This window comes from Phyllopteryx taeniolatus, chromosome 7 (genome assembly GCF_024500385.1).
Source record: "Phyllopteryx taeniolatus isolate TA_2022b chromosome 7, UOR_Ptae_1.2, whole genome shotgun sequence".
Lineage (NCBI taxonomy): Eukaryota > Metazoa > Chordata > Actinopteri > Syngnathiformes > Syngnathidae > Phyllopteryx > Phyllopteryx taeniolatus.
This window is the reverse complement of record NC_084508.1, coordinates 11,971,264-11,985,103: the sequence shown is the minus strand read 5'-3', so window position 1 is coordinate 11,985,103 and position 13,840 is coordinate 11,971,264. Positions and strand designations below refer to the sequence as shown.

The 13,840-nt window shown below is 42.6% G+C and overlaps 1 protein-coding gene across 8 annotated transcripts in view; it reads right to left on the bottom strand.

The window, feature by feature from the left end:
- The window catches only part of dot1l (DOT1-like histone H3K79 methyltransferase), a 47,000-nt gene that overhangs the window by 23,262 nt on the left and 9,898 nt on the right, over nt 1-13,840 (bottom strand). For 5 of the 8 annotated variants that reach the window (XM_061780555.1, XM_061780560.1, XM_061780561.1 and 2 more), the window contains exons 2-19: nt 13,620-13,663; nt 13,456-13,530; nt 10,094-10,157; nt 8,762-8,990; nt 8,573-8,667; nt 7,456-7,518; nt 7,318-7,373; nt 7,149-7,228; nt 6,672-6,740; nt 6,486-6,592; nt 5,621-5,749; nt 4,280-4,321; nt 4,093-4,188; nt 2,221-2,437; nt 2,002-2,115; nt 1,823-1,914; nt 1,575-1,676; nt 670-807 (exon numbers count right to left, since the gene is read on the bottom strand). In XM_061780555.1, coding sequence (XP_061636539.1) covers nt 670-807; nt 1,575-1,676; nt 1,823-1,914; nt 2,002-2,115; nt 2,221-2,437; nt 4,093-4,188; nt 4,280-4,321; nt 5,621-5,749; nt 6,486-6,592; nt 6,672-6,740; nt 7,149-7,228; nt 7,318-7,373; nt 7,456-7,518; nt 8,573-8,667; nt 8,762-8,990; nt 10,094-10,157; nt 13,456-13,530; nt 13,620-13,663 — 1,812 coding nt within the window. The remainder of the gene's footprint in view (nt 1-669; nt 808-1,574; nt 1,677-1,822; nt 1,915-2,001; nt 2,116-2,220; nt 2,438-4,092; nt 4,189-4,279; nt 4,322-5,620; nt 5,750-6,485; nt 6,593-6,671; nt 6,741-7,148; nt 7,229-7,317; nt 7,374-7,455; nt 7,519-8,572; nt 8,668-8,761; nt 8,991-10,093; nt 10,158-13,455; nt 13,531-13,619; nt 13,664-13,840) is intronic. The other 3 variants (XM_061780556.1, XM_061780557.1, XM_061780559.1) reach the window with 3 other exon arrangements.

The window sequence follows — 13,840 nt, the reverse complement described above, 5'->3', positions numbered from 1 at the left end:
GTGAACCAGTTCTACACCCTCAGCAGGGTTCTGGGGGGTGCATGGGAGTTCGACCCACCAGTCTACACGACGTTTGATCGTGTCCCCCGGGGGGTTCCTGTGGAGGGTGCTCCCAGAGTATGGGGTACCGGACCCCCTAATACGGGCTGTTCTGTCCCTGTACAACTGGTGTAAACGTGTGCTCTGCACTGCCAGCAGTAAGTCGGATTTGTTTCCAGTGAGAGTTGGACTCCGCCAAGGCTGCCCTTTGTCACTGAGTCTGTTCATTACCTTATGGACATAATTTCTAGGTGTAGCCCAGGCGTTGAGGGGGTACAGTTTGGTATTACATCTCTGCTTTCTGCCAATTGCTTCATCAGCCCGTGATCTTCAACTCTCACAGGAGTGGTTTGCAGCAGTGTGTGATGCGGCTGGGATGTAAATTAGCAACTCCGATTCTGAGGCCATGGTCATCCCGGGGATGACCCAGGACACACTGGAGAGACAGAGTCTCTTGGCTGGCCTCGGAACACTTCGGGATCCCCACGGAAGCGCTGGACGAAGTGGCTAGGGAGAGGGAAGTCTGGGCTTCCCTGCTTAAGCTGCTGCCCCTGTGACCCGAACCCGGTTAGGAGGAAGAAAATGGATTGATGGATGAATTTAAAGCAACATGGCAGAAAAATGTCTCACCAACAGCACACTGTGATCTCTCAGTAAAACCATGTCTCTCTCAAGCTGTTTGGTCTGCTCTTTCAGCTGATGGTTGTGGGCAGATATCTCCTTCTGTGCCTGCAGCAGGTCTTCCACAGTGAGAGCTTTCACTCCCAGCTAAAACACATACACACACACTCAATCGCTTTTAAACATGACAGACAAGAGTGCCCTTGAAGAAAGCACTCTGATGCAGCATGTGGGTTTGAGTCCTGTATTTGGTAAGAGCAAACTGCACAATGGTACCGTGAAGGTCGAACGAGTTAGAGCTTGCAAAACTTGGATCAAAGATTTCAGGGAAAAAAAATGTCTTAAATGTCATACAAGGCTATCACAGTGCATCTCACCAGATGTCATTTCAGTCAATACTGCATGCATTTTGCGGACTCATTTAAAGCAGTCCAAATACTTTTGGACTCACATCTCACCTAAAAGTCAGCTGAGATAGGCTCCAGCTTGGCCCTAATGAGGACAAGACCTATGGAAAATTGGATTGGTAGTGGTTGATTTAATTTCTCTCTTGTGTGAGATTAATGTTGAAAAATGAGATGCGTGAGGCGCATCAAATCATCATGTCAAGTTACGATATGTTTCCAATCCATTCATATTAGACTGGTTAGCTGCTCGTATGATAATAATATTAATATGCTTGGTTTTATGATGATGACAGTTTAGAGTCTGGAACAAATTATTCCAAATATAGTTGTTCTCTATAGGAAATTTTGTGTTGAAAGTCAACCAAATCCGTGGTCATGGAACAGAATTGTGTTCGACTTTGAAGGTACAGAATGAAAACAACGTGCATCACAAAGTGTGATCTTCTAGTAACGCCACAGGTTGTTGCTTTTGCCTTTGTTGCTGAATCAAAAGAGAGCAGTACCCACCTCATCCAGTTTGGTCTGAAAGAGACCTTTAATTTTGTCCTTGTGAGACAGACAGATAGAATGGAGCTGCTCTGCCTGCATGGATAAATCCATGTGTTTTTGCTAAAGACAAAAGCCAAGACACAGGCAATAGCACTTTAGACTTAAGATGGATGTAAAAATAAATAAAAAAACAGTTAACTCAAGAACTACAAGAGATCCAAATGTGAGTTAACAATACAAGAGCAAAAGGTGCGGCCATAAATTACCTTCTCCTGCTCTAAAATCTGCTGCAGATTGGATTGATACTGAGGAGTCTTCATGTAGGCCATAAACTGGAGGTATTGAACTTTGATGTTATCTGTTAAAATACGGGTGACAAAGTAAATGAAAGACGTTATGCAAGTTCATAAAAACACTGGTCTGGGTTCAGTTATCCTTGGCTCACCTAGCAGTTGTTGCAGACCAGGAGGGGTTGGGCTCAGCAGCATTTGATTGGCTGGATAGTGCTGAACCTTAGGAGGTAGTTGGTAAAAGGGACTCCGTGGTTGCAGGTATGCATCTGCGCACAACAAACAAGTTAAACGAGTCTGAAAGGCACACAGTTGAGGATATTACGATATTACAATATTACAACGATGACTGGTGTATTGTGTGTTCCTCTGACCCTGAGGGGGTGCTGCTGAAAGGGTCTTGGCGTGCAGCAAATCCAACGCGCTCTGGTTCTTCTTCTTGTCGACAGCCGGCGCCGCCTTCTTGGGTCGACCCCTCTTCCTGTTGTTCAGCTTCCGACCCTTGGCCAAGAGCTTAGTTTGACGGGGCTTGGCGGGGGGCTTGACCACAGTCACCAACGGGGGGCATTCCTCCTCTCCACAGGAGTCCTGCTGTAAATCGCAAATTTATGCATCGAGGTCAACGATAGCCCTTTTCATGTTATATATGTTGTATTTGCGATACCCAACCACCATGCCGGAGGTACTGGTGCCTGGGCTATACGGAGAGACTGAACAAAAAATATTTTATTCATCAGAGCCTGAAAGAGGTTTTGTCAGATGCAGCTGCCTGTGCCTCTGTCAAACTGCTCATCCCGGTCACATGATGTGGAAGTAGAAAGAAGAAAAAAAAAAAAAAAAAAAAGTGATCCCATAACCTAGCCTCTTGGGGAAAAAAAGCCAAAATGAGAGCAAGGAAGAAGAGTCTATAACTTCCGAAAAAAGAAAGCAGCATTTAAGAGACAATCTAGGTAGTCCTACTTAAAATTCAGGTTTATCACCACAGGTGGTTGTCACACACAGAGACCGCGCTGTGTTAATATGTTATGACAGTCTCGCAAATGAGGCAAGGGAGCCTTGCAACACACGCCAACCTTGTGTTGCAGCCTGTTTCAGCACATGGAGACCAAGAACCAAGAGAAGACAAGTCTGGATTAAAATCAGAGCAGAATATCCAGAGTTTGCACAAAAAAGGAGTGAATTCCTTGCTTCCATTTCAAACATCCCTTCTTTGTGAAGCTGGATTTTCGGCAACGATAGTGGGGAACCAAAATGATGAAGTAGACTGGACGTACAGTGGATATAAAAAGTCTACATACACCAGTTTAAATGCCAGGTTTTTGTAAGGCTAAAAAAAAAAAAAGGGGACCAAGATAAATCATTTCAAAACTTTTTTTTCACCTTTAATGTGACCCACAACTTGTACAACTCAATTGAAAAACAAAATGAAATCTTTTAGGGGGACAAAAAATAAAATAAAAAATGTACAATAAACTGGTTGCATTAATTTGTACAACCTCGAGCTAATACTTCGTTGCACCACCTCTGGCTTTTACAACAGCACTAGGTGTGTATCCATCCGTTTCCTGTACTGCTTTATCCTTACGAGGGTCGCGGGGGTGCTGGAGCCTATGCGAGCTATCTTCGGGCGAGAGGAGATAGCTCGGATAGGCTGAACCCTGAACTGGTCGCCAGCCAATCGCAGGGCAGAAATAAACAAACAACCATTCGCGCACACATTCACACCTACGGGCAATTTAGAGTCTTCAATCAACCTACCGTGCATATTTTTGGGATGTGGGAGGAAACCGGAGTGCCCGGAGAAAACCCACGCGAATACAGAACATGCAAACTCCACACAGGCGGGGTCGGGATTTGAACCCCGGTCCTCAGAACTGTGAGGCAGATGTGCTAACCAGTCACCCACCTTGCCACCAAGGAGTGTATCAATGTACCAAATTTTGATGTGGCAATATTTTTTCTAGTCTTCTTTGCAAACACATTCTAAATCTGTCAGATAGTGAAGGCATCTCCTGTGCAAAGCCCTCTCTCCCGTTACCCCAAGATGGGTCTGGCTTATTCAAAAGAAACAAGCACAGGGCTTCCACTAATTACAACCAAATTCAGCGTAATGTTGAGGGTTGCATTTTTAATCACTTGTTCCTGTTTGTTTCCATGGCAGTCCCTCAAAAATATTGCTTTGCACGAAAATGGTTCATGGCGCAAAGAAGGTTGAGTACTGCTGCAATAATGATAGCACGCTCTACCTTGTTTTGTTCCTTAGGTTTGGTGGGCGTGGTGCTATTGCTTTTGCTGTCCTTTGTATCTTTCTGCTGACGTCGCCGAGCTGCCTCTTGCTCTTCCTGAATGGAGACATTGTAAAAGTTTGATACACAAATTCCAATAATTACAGCAGCACATTTTATTGCAGAGAAGCAGAATATCAGTACTTACCCTGAGTTTAGGATTTTTGAGACTAGCAAAGTAGTTTTCAAGCTGAAAAACAGGGACAAAGAATGGTTTTAAACAAAAAAATTAAACTTCAAATATGATTGTAACCCAAACACACAAAGCATACGTGTCTCAAATACATTTTAATGACAGTCAAAGTTGGATAGTGAGCCAGGGTTTCCCTCATTTAATGCTGATCATGCGTGTAAACATTTGCAAGTTATGATAGTCCTCGAACCATGTGAATGAGCAATGTTTTAGCACTACAGCCTTGTACATTATTTTAGCTTTGATGTCTTAGTCAGAGCTATTATAGACCAACATTTTGTGAACGAAGGACTTTGATTTAGTTCTTCTCTGACTGGTGTGAGTCAATCTATTCATGATGTTATAATAGGAGCACTGAGTGAAGATGCAACTGCCAATAATTGTGTTGAGTGTTTTTTCCCCCCCGAATGCCAGCCCAAAAGAATAATCGGCAATTTGATATACGTCAGCATATTCAGCGGCTGAAATAAGTATATAACATGTCACCATATTTCTCACTAAATATATTTCCTATTGACATGAAATTTTCACCAGATGTTGGGAACAACAAGTAATCCATACATACAAATAAAGTAGAACAAATAAGCTGAGAAATTAAGTTCTGTGTAATGTTGTTAAATGACAGAGAAAAAGTATTGAACACACCAATTGGTACTTTAATACTTTGTACAAAAGCCTTTGACAGCTTCAAGACACCTCCTGTATGGAGAAAGTAGTCACATGCATTGCTCTGGTGTGATTTTGCCCCATTCCTCCCTCCACACAAGCAGTCTTCAAATCTAGAAAGCCCTGTGGGCTTCTTTTATGGACCTTGAGTTTCAGTTCTTTCCATAGATTTTCGATTGGATTCAAGTCAGGTGATTGGTAGGGCCATTCTAGCAGATGTTTTTTTTTTTTTTTCTCTCTTTCTTCGAAACCAATTGAGAGTTTCCTTGGCAATCTGTTTTGGATCATTATCCTGCTGAAATGTCCACCTTCATTTCATTTTAATCACCCTCGTAGATGGCAGCATATTTTTGTCAAGAATGTCTCGGTACATTTGCCCATTCATCCTTCCTTAAATAATGTGACGTTTACCAGTACCATTTGTACCAGTACCAGCACCTCCAAACCTAGTTTGCATTGTGCCATCCAAACAGTTCAATTTTGCTCTCAGCCGACCAGACTATATCTTACCAGTATTGTCAAAATGTTGTTCATCAAACTTTAAAGGAGCTTTGACAATCTTTTTTCAGGAATTGGGGTCTTGCATGGTGAGCGTGCATACAGGCCATGGCGGCGGAGTGCATTACTCACCGTTTTCCTTGTGACAACAGTACCTACTAATTCCAAGTCTTTTTGATGCTCTCCACAGGTAGTCCTTGGCTCTTGGACAACTCTTCTGATTATTCTTTGCACTCCTGTCAGAAATCTTGCAAGGAGCACCTGATCGAGGCAAATTTATGGTGGTATGATTGGCTTTCCACTTACATATTATGGCCCAACCGTGCTCACTGGAACGTTTTTGCACCTACCTTTCTTCATGTTTTCAATATTTTTTCCCTGTGTCATTTCACATTATTACACACAACTTAATTATCTGATTTTATTTGTTCTACTTTCTTTGTATGTATGAATTACTTGGGTTGTTCCCAATATTTGGTGAAAACTTCATGTCAATAGCACCTTTGGAAATATATTTAGTGAGAAACATTGGGACGTTAAATACTTATTTCAACTGCTGTATTCTAAACAATACAAAATAACCATTAACTGATATCATAAACAAGTCTTGTGAGTTTCCTACACATTTGGCTGTAGTGTATATGATAAAGGAAATGTCATTTGCCAGTAGTAGTTCTTTCAGGTAGAAAGGCTGTTTTTTTAAAAGGTGCCGTATTTTGCTAAAACAACTTTAAGGTAAACAAACACGTGTGCTCTCACGAGTGGGTCTTTACACAGAGACAACCAATTAGAAGAAAGGAGGCAGTCTTGGCCAAATATGAACAAAGCGGATACAAAACTGGGTCAAACAGAAATATGACCACTCGTATGACAAAACCAAGGTGTACACTTTTATACAAAGTCCATGCTAGAGAGTCACTCTATGGCGGTCTAAATAGATAAAATACAGGACCATTACATATGCATTCAGTTTAAAGTGAAAAACAGCTTTCCTTACTATGGTGCGGTCTATGGTGTGCAGGTAGTAGGAGACTGGCTTTCCAGTCCAGGACACTGAGCCCCTCAGTGGCGAGAGCTCTACCACACGCATTATTGTGCCTATATCTACGGGTGACAGACAGAGAGGCATCAAGGCTATTTTACAAATCACTGATTAGTTGGAAGATAAAAAAGTGGCACTTACCACTCAAGTTTCGGCTGTTTATGCGAAAGTTTAAAGGTGCAAATGGTTTGGAGGATACAATTTTTCCACCTGAAAATTAAAATATGGATTGGAATTTAAATGTTGTGCAGTGCAAGATGTACAGTGCACTTAATATAATAGCGCAATATAACATAATGATAGCATAATTCAAGACAATCCAAATCCTATGGCCCTAATATGATGAGAATGAGTCATATGGAGTTATTTCCGGAGGCTTAGTAAGCACTCAACTGCAGACAAGGGAAGCCAATATTAGAATTTACAAAAGTAAAATTTATTGAAGTGAAAGAGTTTCAAACAAAATAAAAAAGACCTAAAAAAATGAAAAGGAGTACGGTAACTCTCTTTTTTCCTGTGGATGATTATTAGAGGGAAAGCCACCATTTGAGGAAGAAAAAAAAAACGTGTTTTCTTGGTGTAATCTACATGCAGTGAGCACAAGAACATCATACTAACCTTCCTTCATGTTAGCAAAACGTTCCTTCAGCTGGTGATCTACCTCTGGACCAAAGGCAAAATTATTCACAAAAATAATACTGCAAGACAGAAAAAGAAAAGACGCGTCAGTCAGAAAACATCAGACAACTTTGTGAATACAGTGTTTCAAATGGTTGTTAATGCCAACCTTGTGTTGGCGATCCTTTCTTTCCATTCTTCAGACAGAAAATCTCCTCTTTCCAGCTGAAAAGCAAAGACAAGAAAGAATGAGTCTTTTAAGAACCCCTAATATTGACGTTGGTTTTGAAATGTGCGCACTACTTACAGTGTACTCCCCGTGTTTCTTCCCATACCATTTCATCCACTTTTTAAACTCTTTGTCCATGGTCTGTAAGAAATAATATCAACATTACTACACAAATAACTAAAGTAGAAAGGCATAGAAGACCACACTGCATCCCACCAGGCACCCCCCAATTGTTTGAGTTATTTGTTGTCGCCTGTCTTTTTAATTATATTGAATTCATGAAAAGAAAGAAAGCTATACAACTGAATAATAGGACACTTATGGTCCAAGTTGAGATGTCAACAAGTTACCGTTACTAACGTGAATTAATCTACATTAAATCTATGACGAAAGAAATGCAATAACTTCATCACAATTGAAAAAAAGAGACCTTTTCTGGCCTAATTGAGATACAATTGCTCAGACTGCTGTAGTGAATATACAAAGAGAGGAAACGGGTGTGAAAAAAGGAGAGAGTGTGGATTTTTGAGAGGCTCGTGGCAATGATCTCCCTATTCACGGACTGTACTCTTGTATTTCAGCAACATGAGACTCCACCACACTTCGCTTTTTAGCCACAGGTACACAAGTAATTATAATTACAGTGCACCGCAGCTATTCGCAGGGGCTAGGAACCGAGCCCAACCGCGAAAAGCTAAAATCTTGACGCCCTCTTATAATTGCCATAATGGGAAAAAAATAATAAATTTGAAAAATATGCTAATAAACAAAGATATTGTTTAAATAAAATGCAGGGATTGGTTAAAAAAAAATAAAAATAAAAAATGCAAATAAGTGTCGATTTCCGCAAAGAACGGGAGATAGGTACCCCCCCAAAAATGTATTTGCGAATGCAGGATCGTAAATATGTGGGGGTCCACTGTATGCATACTGCATTGGTACAGCGTGGCACTGTTCACTATTCACCTGCAATTAAAATTTTGAATTGTAGCAAAACTAGTGCAAGACATTTGGCCACAGATAAAAACTAGTGGCGGAACCCAACGCACTGCGCGACAGTTCTGTTCTTTGGTATTTGGTCACATCGCTTGGTCGGCCGGTGAGAGGCGGGGTACACACTGGACTGGTCGCCAATCGCAGATGATCTAAATCTCATTCAAAATAAATTTGTTGTTTTGAGTTGTGCGTGTGTTACCTCTGCATAGGTTGCTGGAATGTCTGCTTTCTCGACGCCGTAGTAGTGTTTGCAGTTGGTCGCTGCTGCAACCTGCAGCACTACCTGACCCACACCTTTGCAGCACAAATATTTGACTTAATATTGACAAATCAATATGACATTTGGACTAGCGTACTTGGCATTCACGCCACTGAATGGCTATCTTACCACTGCCGAGGTCCACAAAGGTGTCGTCTTCCATCATTTCCATCTCATCGATGATCTGTGCCACCAGGTCGAAGGAGGTCTCGCCGTACACCTCAGGTGAGAAGGGCTCGTAGTTGTTCAGCTTCTCCGGGTCGGTAACCGAGTGGTTGTACACTTGCTGGAGGATGTGCCGCAGCAGCCCGTTGGAAGGGCGCTTGTTCAGCTTCATGGGCTGGGTGGTCCCTTTCCACTGCAGAGACAGTAGATTTATGTTTTGCGTAGTACACAAGTGACATTCATTTAGTCAAAACTTCCTAAATTGCAGTAGTCAACTACAATCTACAGTGGACAAATTTTATTACATCTGAGGGGCACAGTTTGTGTCGTCTTGAACTTGTGCTCTTGGTTTCTGCTGTTGTTAAGAAATGGCTCCCAAGACTTTCTCAACTTCTTCGTTCTACATGAAGTTGGCAGAGATAACCGACCAGCTGTTGTCACAAACACGATGTTTTTTTGTTTTGTTTTGTTTTTTTGTCCTGTTTGGCTGTTAGGTCAAGCAGAATGGAAAATCTGTATCCCTTTTATGCCGGAACAGTTTTACTGTGTCACAGTGGAGTTTTTAAGCTTCTGCTGTGGTTTCTTATTATTATAATTGAGGTTTATTGAGAATCAGACTTGATCAGTCGAACAGAACATAGTTTCTAGAAGGGAGAGAGAAACAAAGACAAAACACAAAGCACTAATTGTAAATAGGATGAGCGAAGTAAATTATTACATTATCTACAACAATGAAACATTAAATATTAGTGATGCATGGGGTTGTAGTGCCACACTGTGATGGAAGGACAGGACGAGATAGAACAGGACAAGGACAGGAGAATAAGCAAGCAGCACCGACCTCGGGGCAGCACGGGCCCCGCCCCCACCCACATTCCCATCAGCACCCACTACCCGCCCCTGAGTGTAGGAGGTGGACCAACTCATGTCAACCAACTCCCGAGATTTTCCTGTCATAGTCCCAACATTCAAAGTCCCCACATTCAGTTCTAGGCTCTGTGCTTTCCTCTTCTCTTTCTGCCGAAGAACCCGCTTTCCACCTCTTCTTCGACTTCGACCCACAGTAGCTGAATTTCCACCAGTGCCCTGCAGGTTGATGGCGCCGGTGGCGGACGTTGTAAATCTAAGTCAACAGAATTTTTTCCCCCAAATTGTTCTCCAGTGTATACCTTTGACCACAACTGAATGTTTGATATTGGATTTTTAAAAAAAAAGGAGAACTAGTTGGATTGGGGTAATTACAATTACATGACTGTCGGGATGATTTTGTATTCATTTCATATTTCACTTGCTTACCAGCTGGTGAATGCTGTCAATGGCCCTGTTGTATTTGTCACACAGTCTCTGCATACTCTCATAACTGTTACAATAAAAACAATAGAAGATTAGTGACATCATGTTGGCGTTTGTATGACAGAAATGTACAGCATAAACTCTGAAGTGAAACGCATGACCGGACATTTGCTGGGTTTACATGGAGCCTTGTATTCGGATTAGAATCTGGTTAGAAGCCGAACCGAATAAAAATGCTCCATATAAACACCTCAATTGGAATATACCGAATGGAATTTCATTCGGTTTCACAAGGGTAGAATATTCCTTTCCTCAAACGGATGAAAACTCATGTATAAGCTCAATCGGAATGGTCAGGCTACGTTCTGTCTGTGCATGCTCGGTTTTGACGTAAATGCATAGTGATGTCATTGTTTACACACTTGAAAATATGGCGGCTTCCATACAAATATTACTACTTCAAACTTGTTTTAAATCAGCTTAAGTTAGCCTACTAACACTTACCCAAGATTTTGAATATAGTCATAAACTAAAAAGACTGAATTTGAGAAAATTCTCTTACTTCCTGCGCTCGATAAAGTCCTTAAGATCCTTGTGAATAGCTTTTACTGTCATTGGTTAGAACAATCAACATTTAATATAGGTTACCATTTTAACCGCTTTTGTACTCATCTTGGTGATGAAAAGCGTCAATTGACTCACTCTCCATTTCATCTATATACCGTATTTTCACGACCATAAGGCATACTTAAGTCGTAAATTTTCTCCAAAATGGACAGGGCGCCTTATAATGCGGCGCGCCTTGTGTGTGCACCGAGTTCCAAAATCTATAAATGTTGTTGTGTGATGAGCGCTCCGCTTGACTGACTGGGAGCAATTCCTGCCGACACGCTGCTTAAACAGAGGGAAAGCGGAGGTGGCTAAGGACAGCATGCGGACGTAAAGGGGGAAGGGTGCACGTGAAGGAGGACGCTAAAGGCACGCCCCCAGTCGGTATATAGCGCCGGTCAAGCCAGCCTCCACTCGTAAAGTAGCAATCAAGCCAGCCGCCCCTAATTCTGTTCATACTTGGCATTACGGTAATAAGTCTCCAATTCATGGCGGAAGCCACCTTCAAAATAAAACCTTCCCAATAATACGGACGTCGATGCTCTTCGGTTAAGGAATGCAACCAGCAAGGTTAATTTGAATCTTGAGATGCATTAAAAAATGTAGTTTATTTATCGTCATCAAACCTCTTTTAGTGGAGTCCTCGGTGGTCTGTCACACAGATCTGGACTTGTCTTGCGATACCAATGGGATTATGTTGGGGTGGCTTTGGCTCAGTAGGTAGAACAGGTTTGAATCCCTGCTACGACTGTCCGCTTGTTGAAGTGTCCTTGGGCAAGACAATGAAGCCTAATTTGCTCCCAGTGGGCCTGGCAGCGCCTCGCATGGCAGCAGTCGCCCATTGGTTCATGAATGTGTGTGTGAATGTGAGGCTTTGTAAAGCGCTTTCGGCACTCTGATGTAGATAAAGCGCTATATAAGTGCAGTCCATTTACCATTTATTTGTCCTAAGATATCAAATAAAACAATTTTTTTTTAAATGTATCTCAAAATTAAAATTAACTTTGCTGGTTGCATTCCTTAACCGAAGAGCACTGACGTCCGGATTATTGGGAAGCTTTTATTTTGAAAGTGGCTTTCGCCGCGAATTGGAGACCTATTACCGTAATGCCTAGTATGAACAAAATTAGGAACGGCTGGCTTGACTGCTACTTTACGAGTGGAGGCTGGCTTGACCGCAGTCGAAAACCGCACCTACGAAGAGACACGCTTATGAAGCACAGTTTAAACAGCAAGCTATCAGTTACACGGAGGAACATGGGAATCGAGCAGCCGCGAGAGAATTCAAGATCAACGAATCCATGGTTCGCAAGTGGAGGAAGCAGGAAAACGAGCTTTGCCAAGTCAGCATGAAGAAGCTGAGTTTCCGCGGGGAAAAAAAGAAAAACAAAACGCGGAAACAAGGTGAGGTGGCCCGAGTTGGAAGACCAACTCGAGCAATGGATTAAAGAACTCCAACCGCTGGACATCGGTGTAAACAGGGCGTTCCAAGTGAAGTTGCGAACAGCGTGGGAGCGATGATGACAGATGGCGAAAACAGCTTTACTAAGACTAGGAGCCAGTGCCGGCCGAGTTACGCCACAATTTGTGAATGGATTGTGGATGCTTGGGCTAACGTGTCTGCTTGCACTGTTGTTCGAGCTTTCGTAAAAGCCAGCATCATTTCTGAGGAGCCGCATGGCAACGAGACTGACTCGAACCTAGCGTGTTTGATTGAGAACTTGCCCAGCTGTTCATTTCGGATGCAGAACATGAGGACTTTGATGGATTTGTGGATGAGGATTGATCAAAAAATAACATGAGTACATTCTTAAATACTTCAATAAAGTACAACCGAACTCAGTTTTGCTCCCGCTGCCTTTTTAAAAACATTGTTTTCGCGTGCATGCATGCTACTGTATGTTTTAAGCTAGCGTATGTTTTACCTTGCCTGTGCCCAATAATACAGTGCACCTTATGTATGTGTTAAATACAGAAACAGACCCCGTAACTTCTGTAGCCGGGGATCGGATCGCCAAGGTCCCTGCCTTCGGCCACCGCCCAGCTCACACTGCACCCGACCCCAATGGCCCCTCCCACAGGAAACTCCGGGGACGACCCAGGACACGCTGGAGAGACTACGTCCTTCGGCTGGCCTGGGAATGCCTCGGGATCCCACCGGAAGAGCTGGATGAAGTGGCTGGGGAGAGGGAAGTCTGGGCCTCCCTGCTAAAGCTACTGCCCCTGCGACCCGACCCGGATAAGCAGTAGAAAATGGATGGATGGATGGACCCCGTAACTGAAACTGCGCCTTTTAATACGGTGCGCCCAATGGTTGTGAAAATACAGTACTCGGCTGACACTGATAGCAGCGCTACTGATACTGGCAAGAGCATTTTTATATTACATGTTCACAAGGCGTGAAGTTAAATCAATCAGTCAGTATTCTACTGTGATGAGTTTTTTTTTTTTTTTTTTATAAATCAATAGTAAAATAAAGATTTGTTATTCATATCATTTCATCATAACAAATTTCCCAAATTGTTCAGCCCCAGCCCTGATTGATGACTAGGTAGTTTTAAGTGGGACCCCATCGTTAAAAGCTTATTGGATTCCCAGTGACGAGGACTGGCTAAGTGTTGCTAGAGGTTTAGCCACATAAACACATGATGATGTGGCTAACTACACACGTGTGGCTCGGAGATTTTTATACTGTTGCTTAGCCACATTGACAGAGGTTTCATGACCCACTGCAAACCACGCATTCTGAGGCTCACCTCTTGGTGTCGTAGTCGATGAGCACATAGTTCTCCATTGCCAACTTGAGGTCTGGAATCTCCTCGCACACCCACCTTGGAAACAAGTACAATTTAGTCACAAAGTGATTCACCTGACAGTCACACAGCAATGTGTTGAGTCAAAGTGAAGAGGCGAAACTTACCGGATGGTCTCGATGATTTCATGGGCAGCATCGTGGTGTTTATCCTGGAAAAAGAAAGAAGTCATTTACTACATCACTGCAAACCGGAACATACACTCGGAGAAAAAATACACCATGAAAGGCCAATAACCACTTAAGAAATGAGCTGTCACAGAATAAGATTACACATGCATAGACTCATGCGTCTCATGTAATTACTCACAGGCAAGAGTGAGGCACTA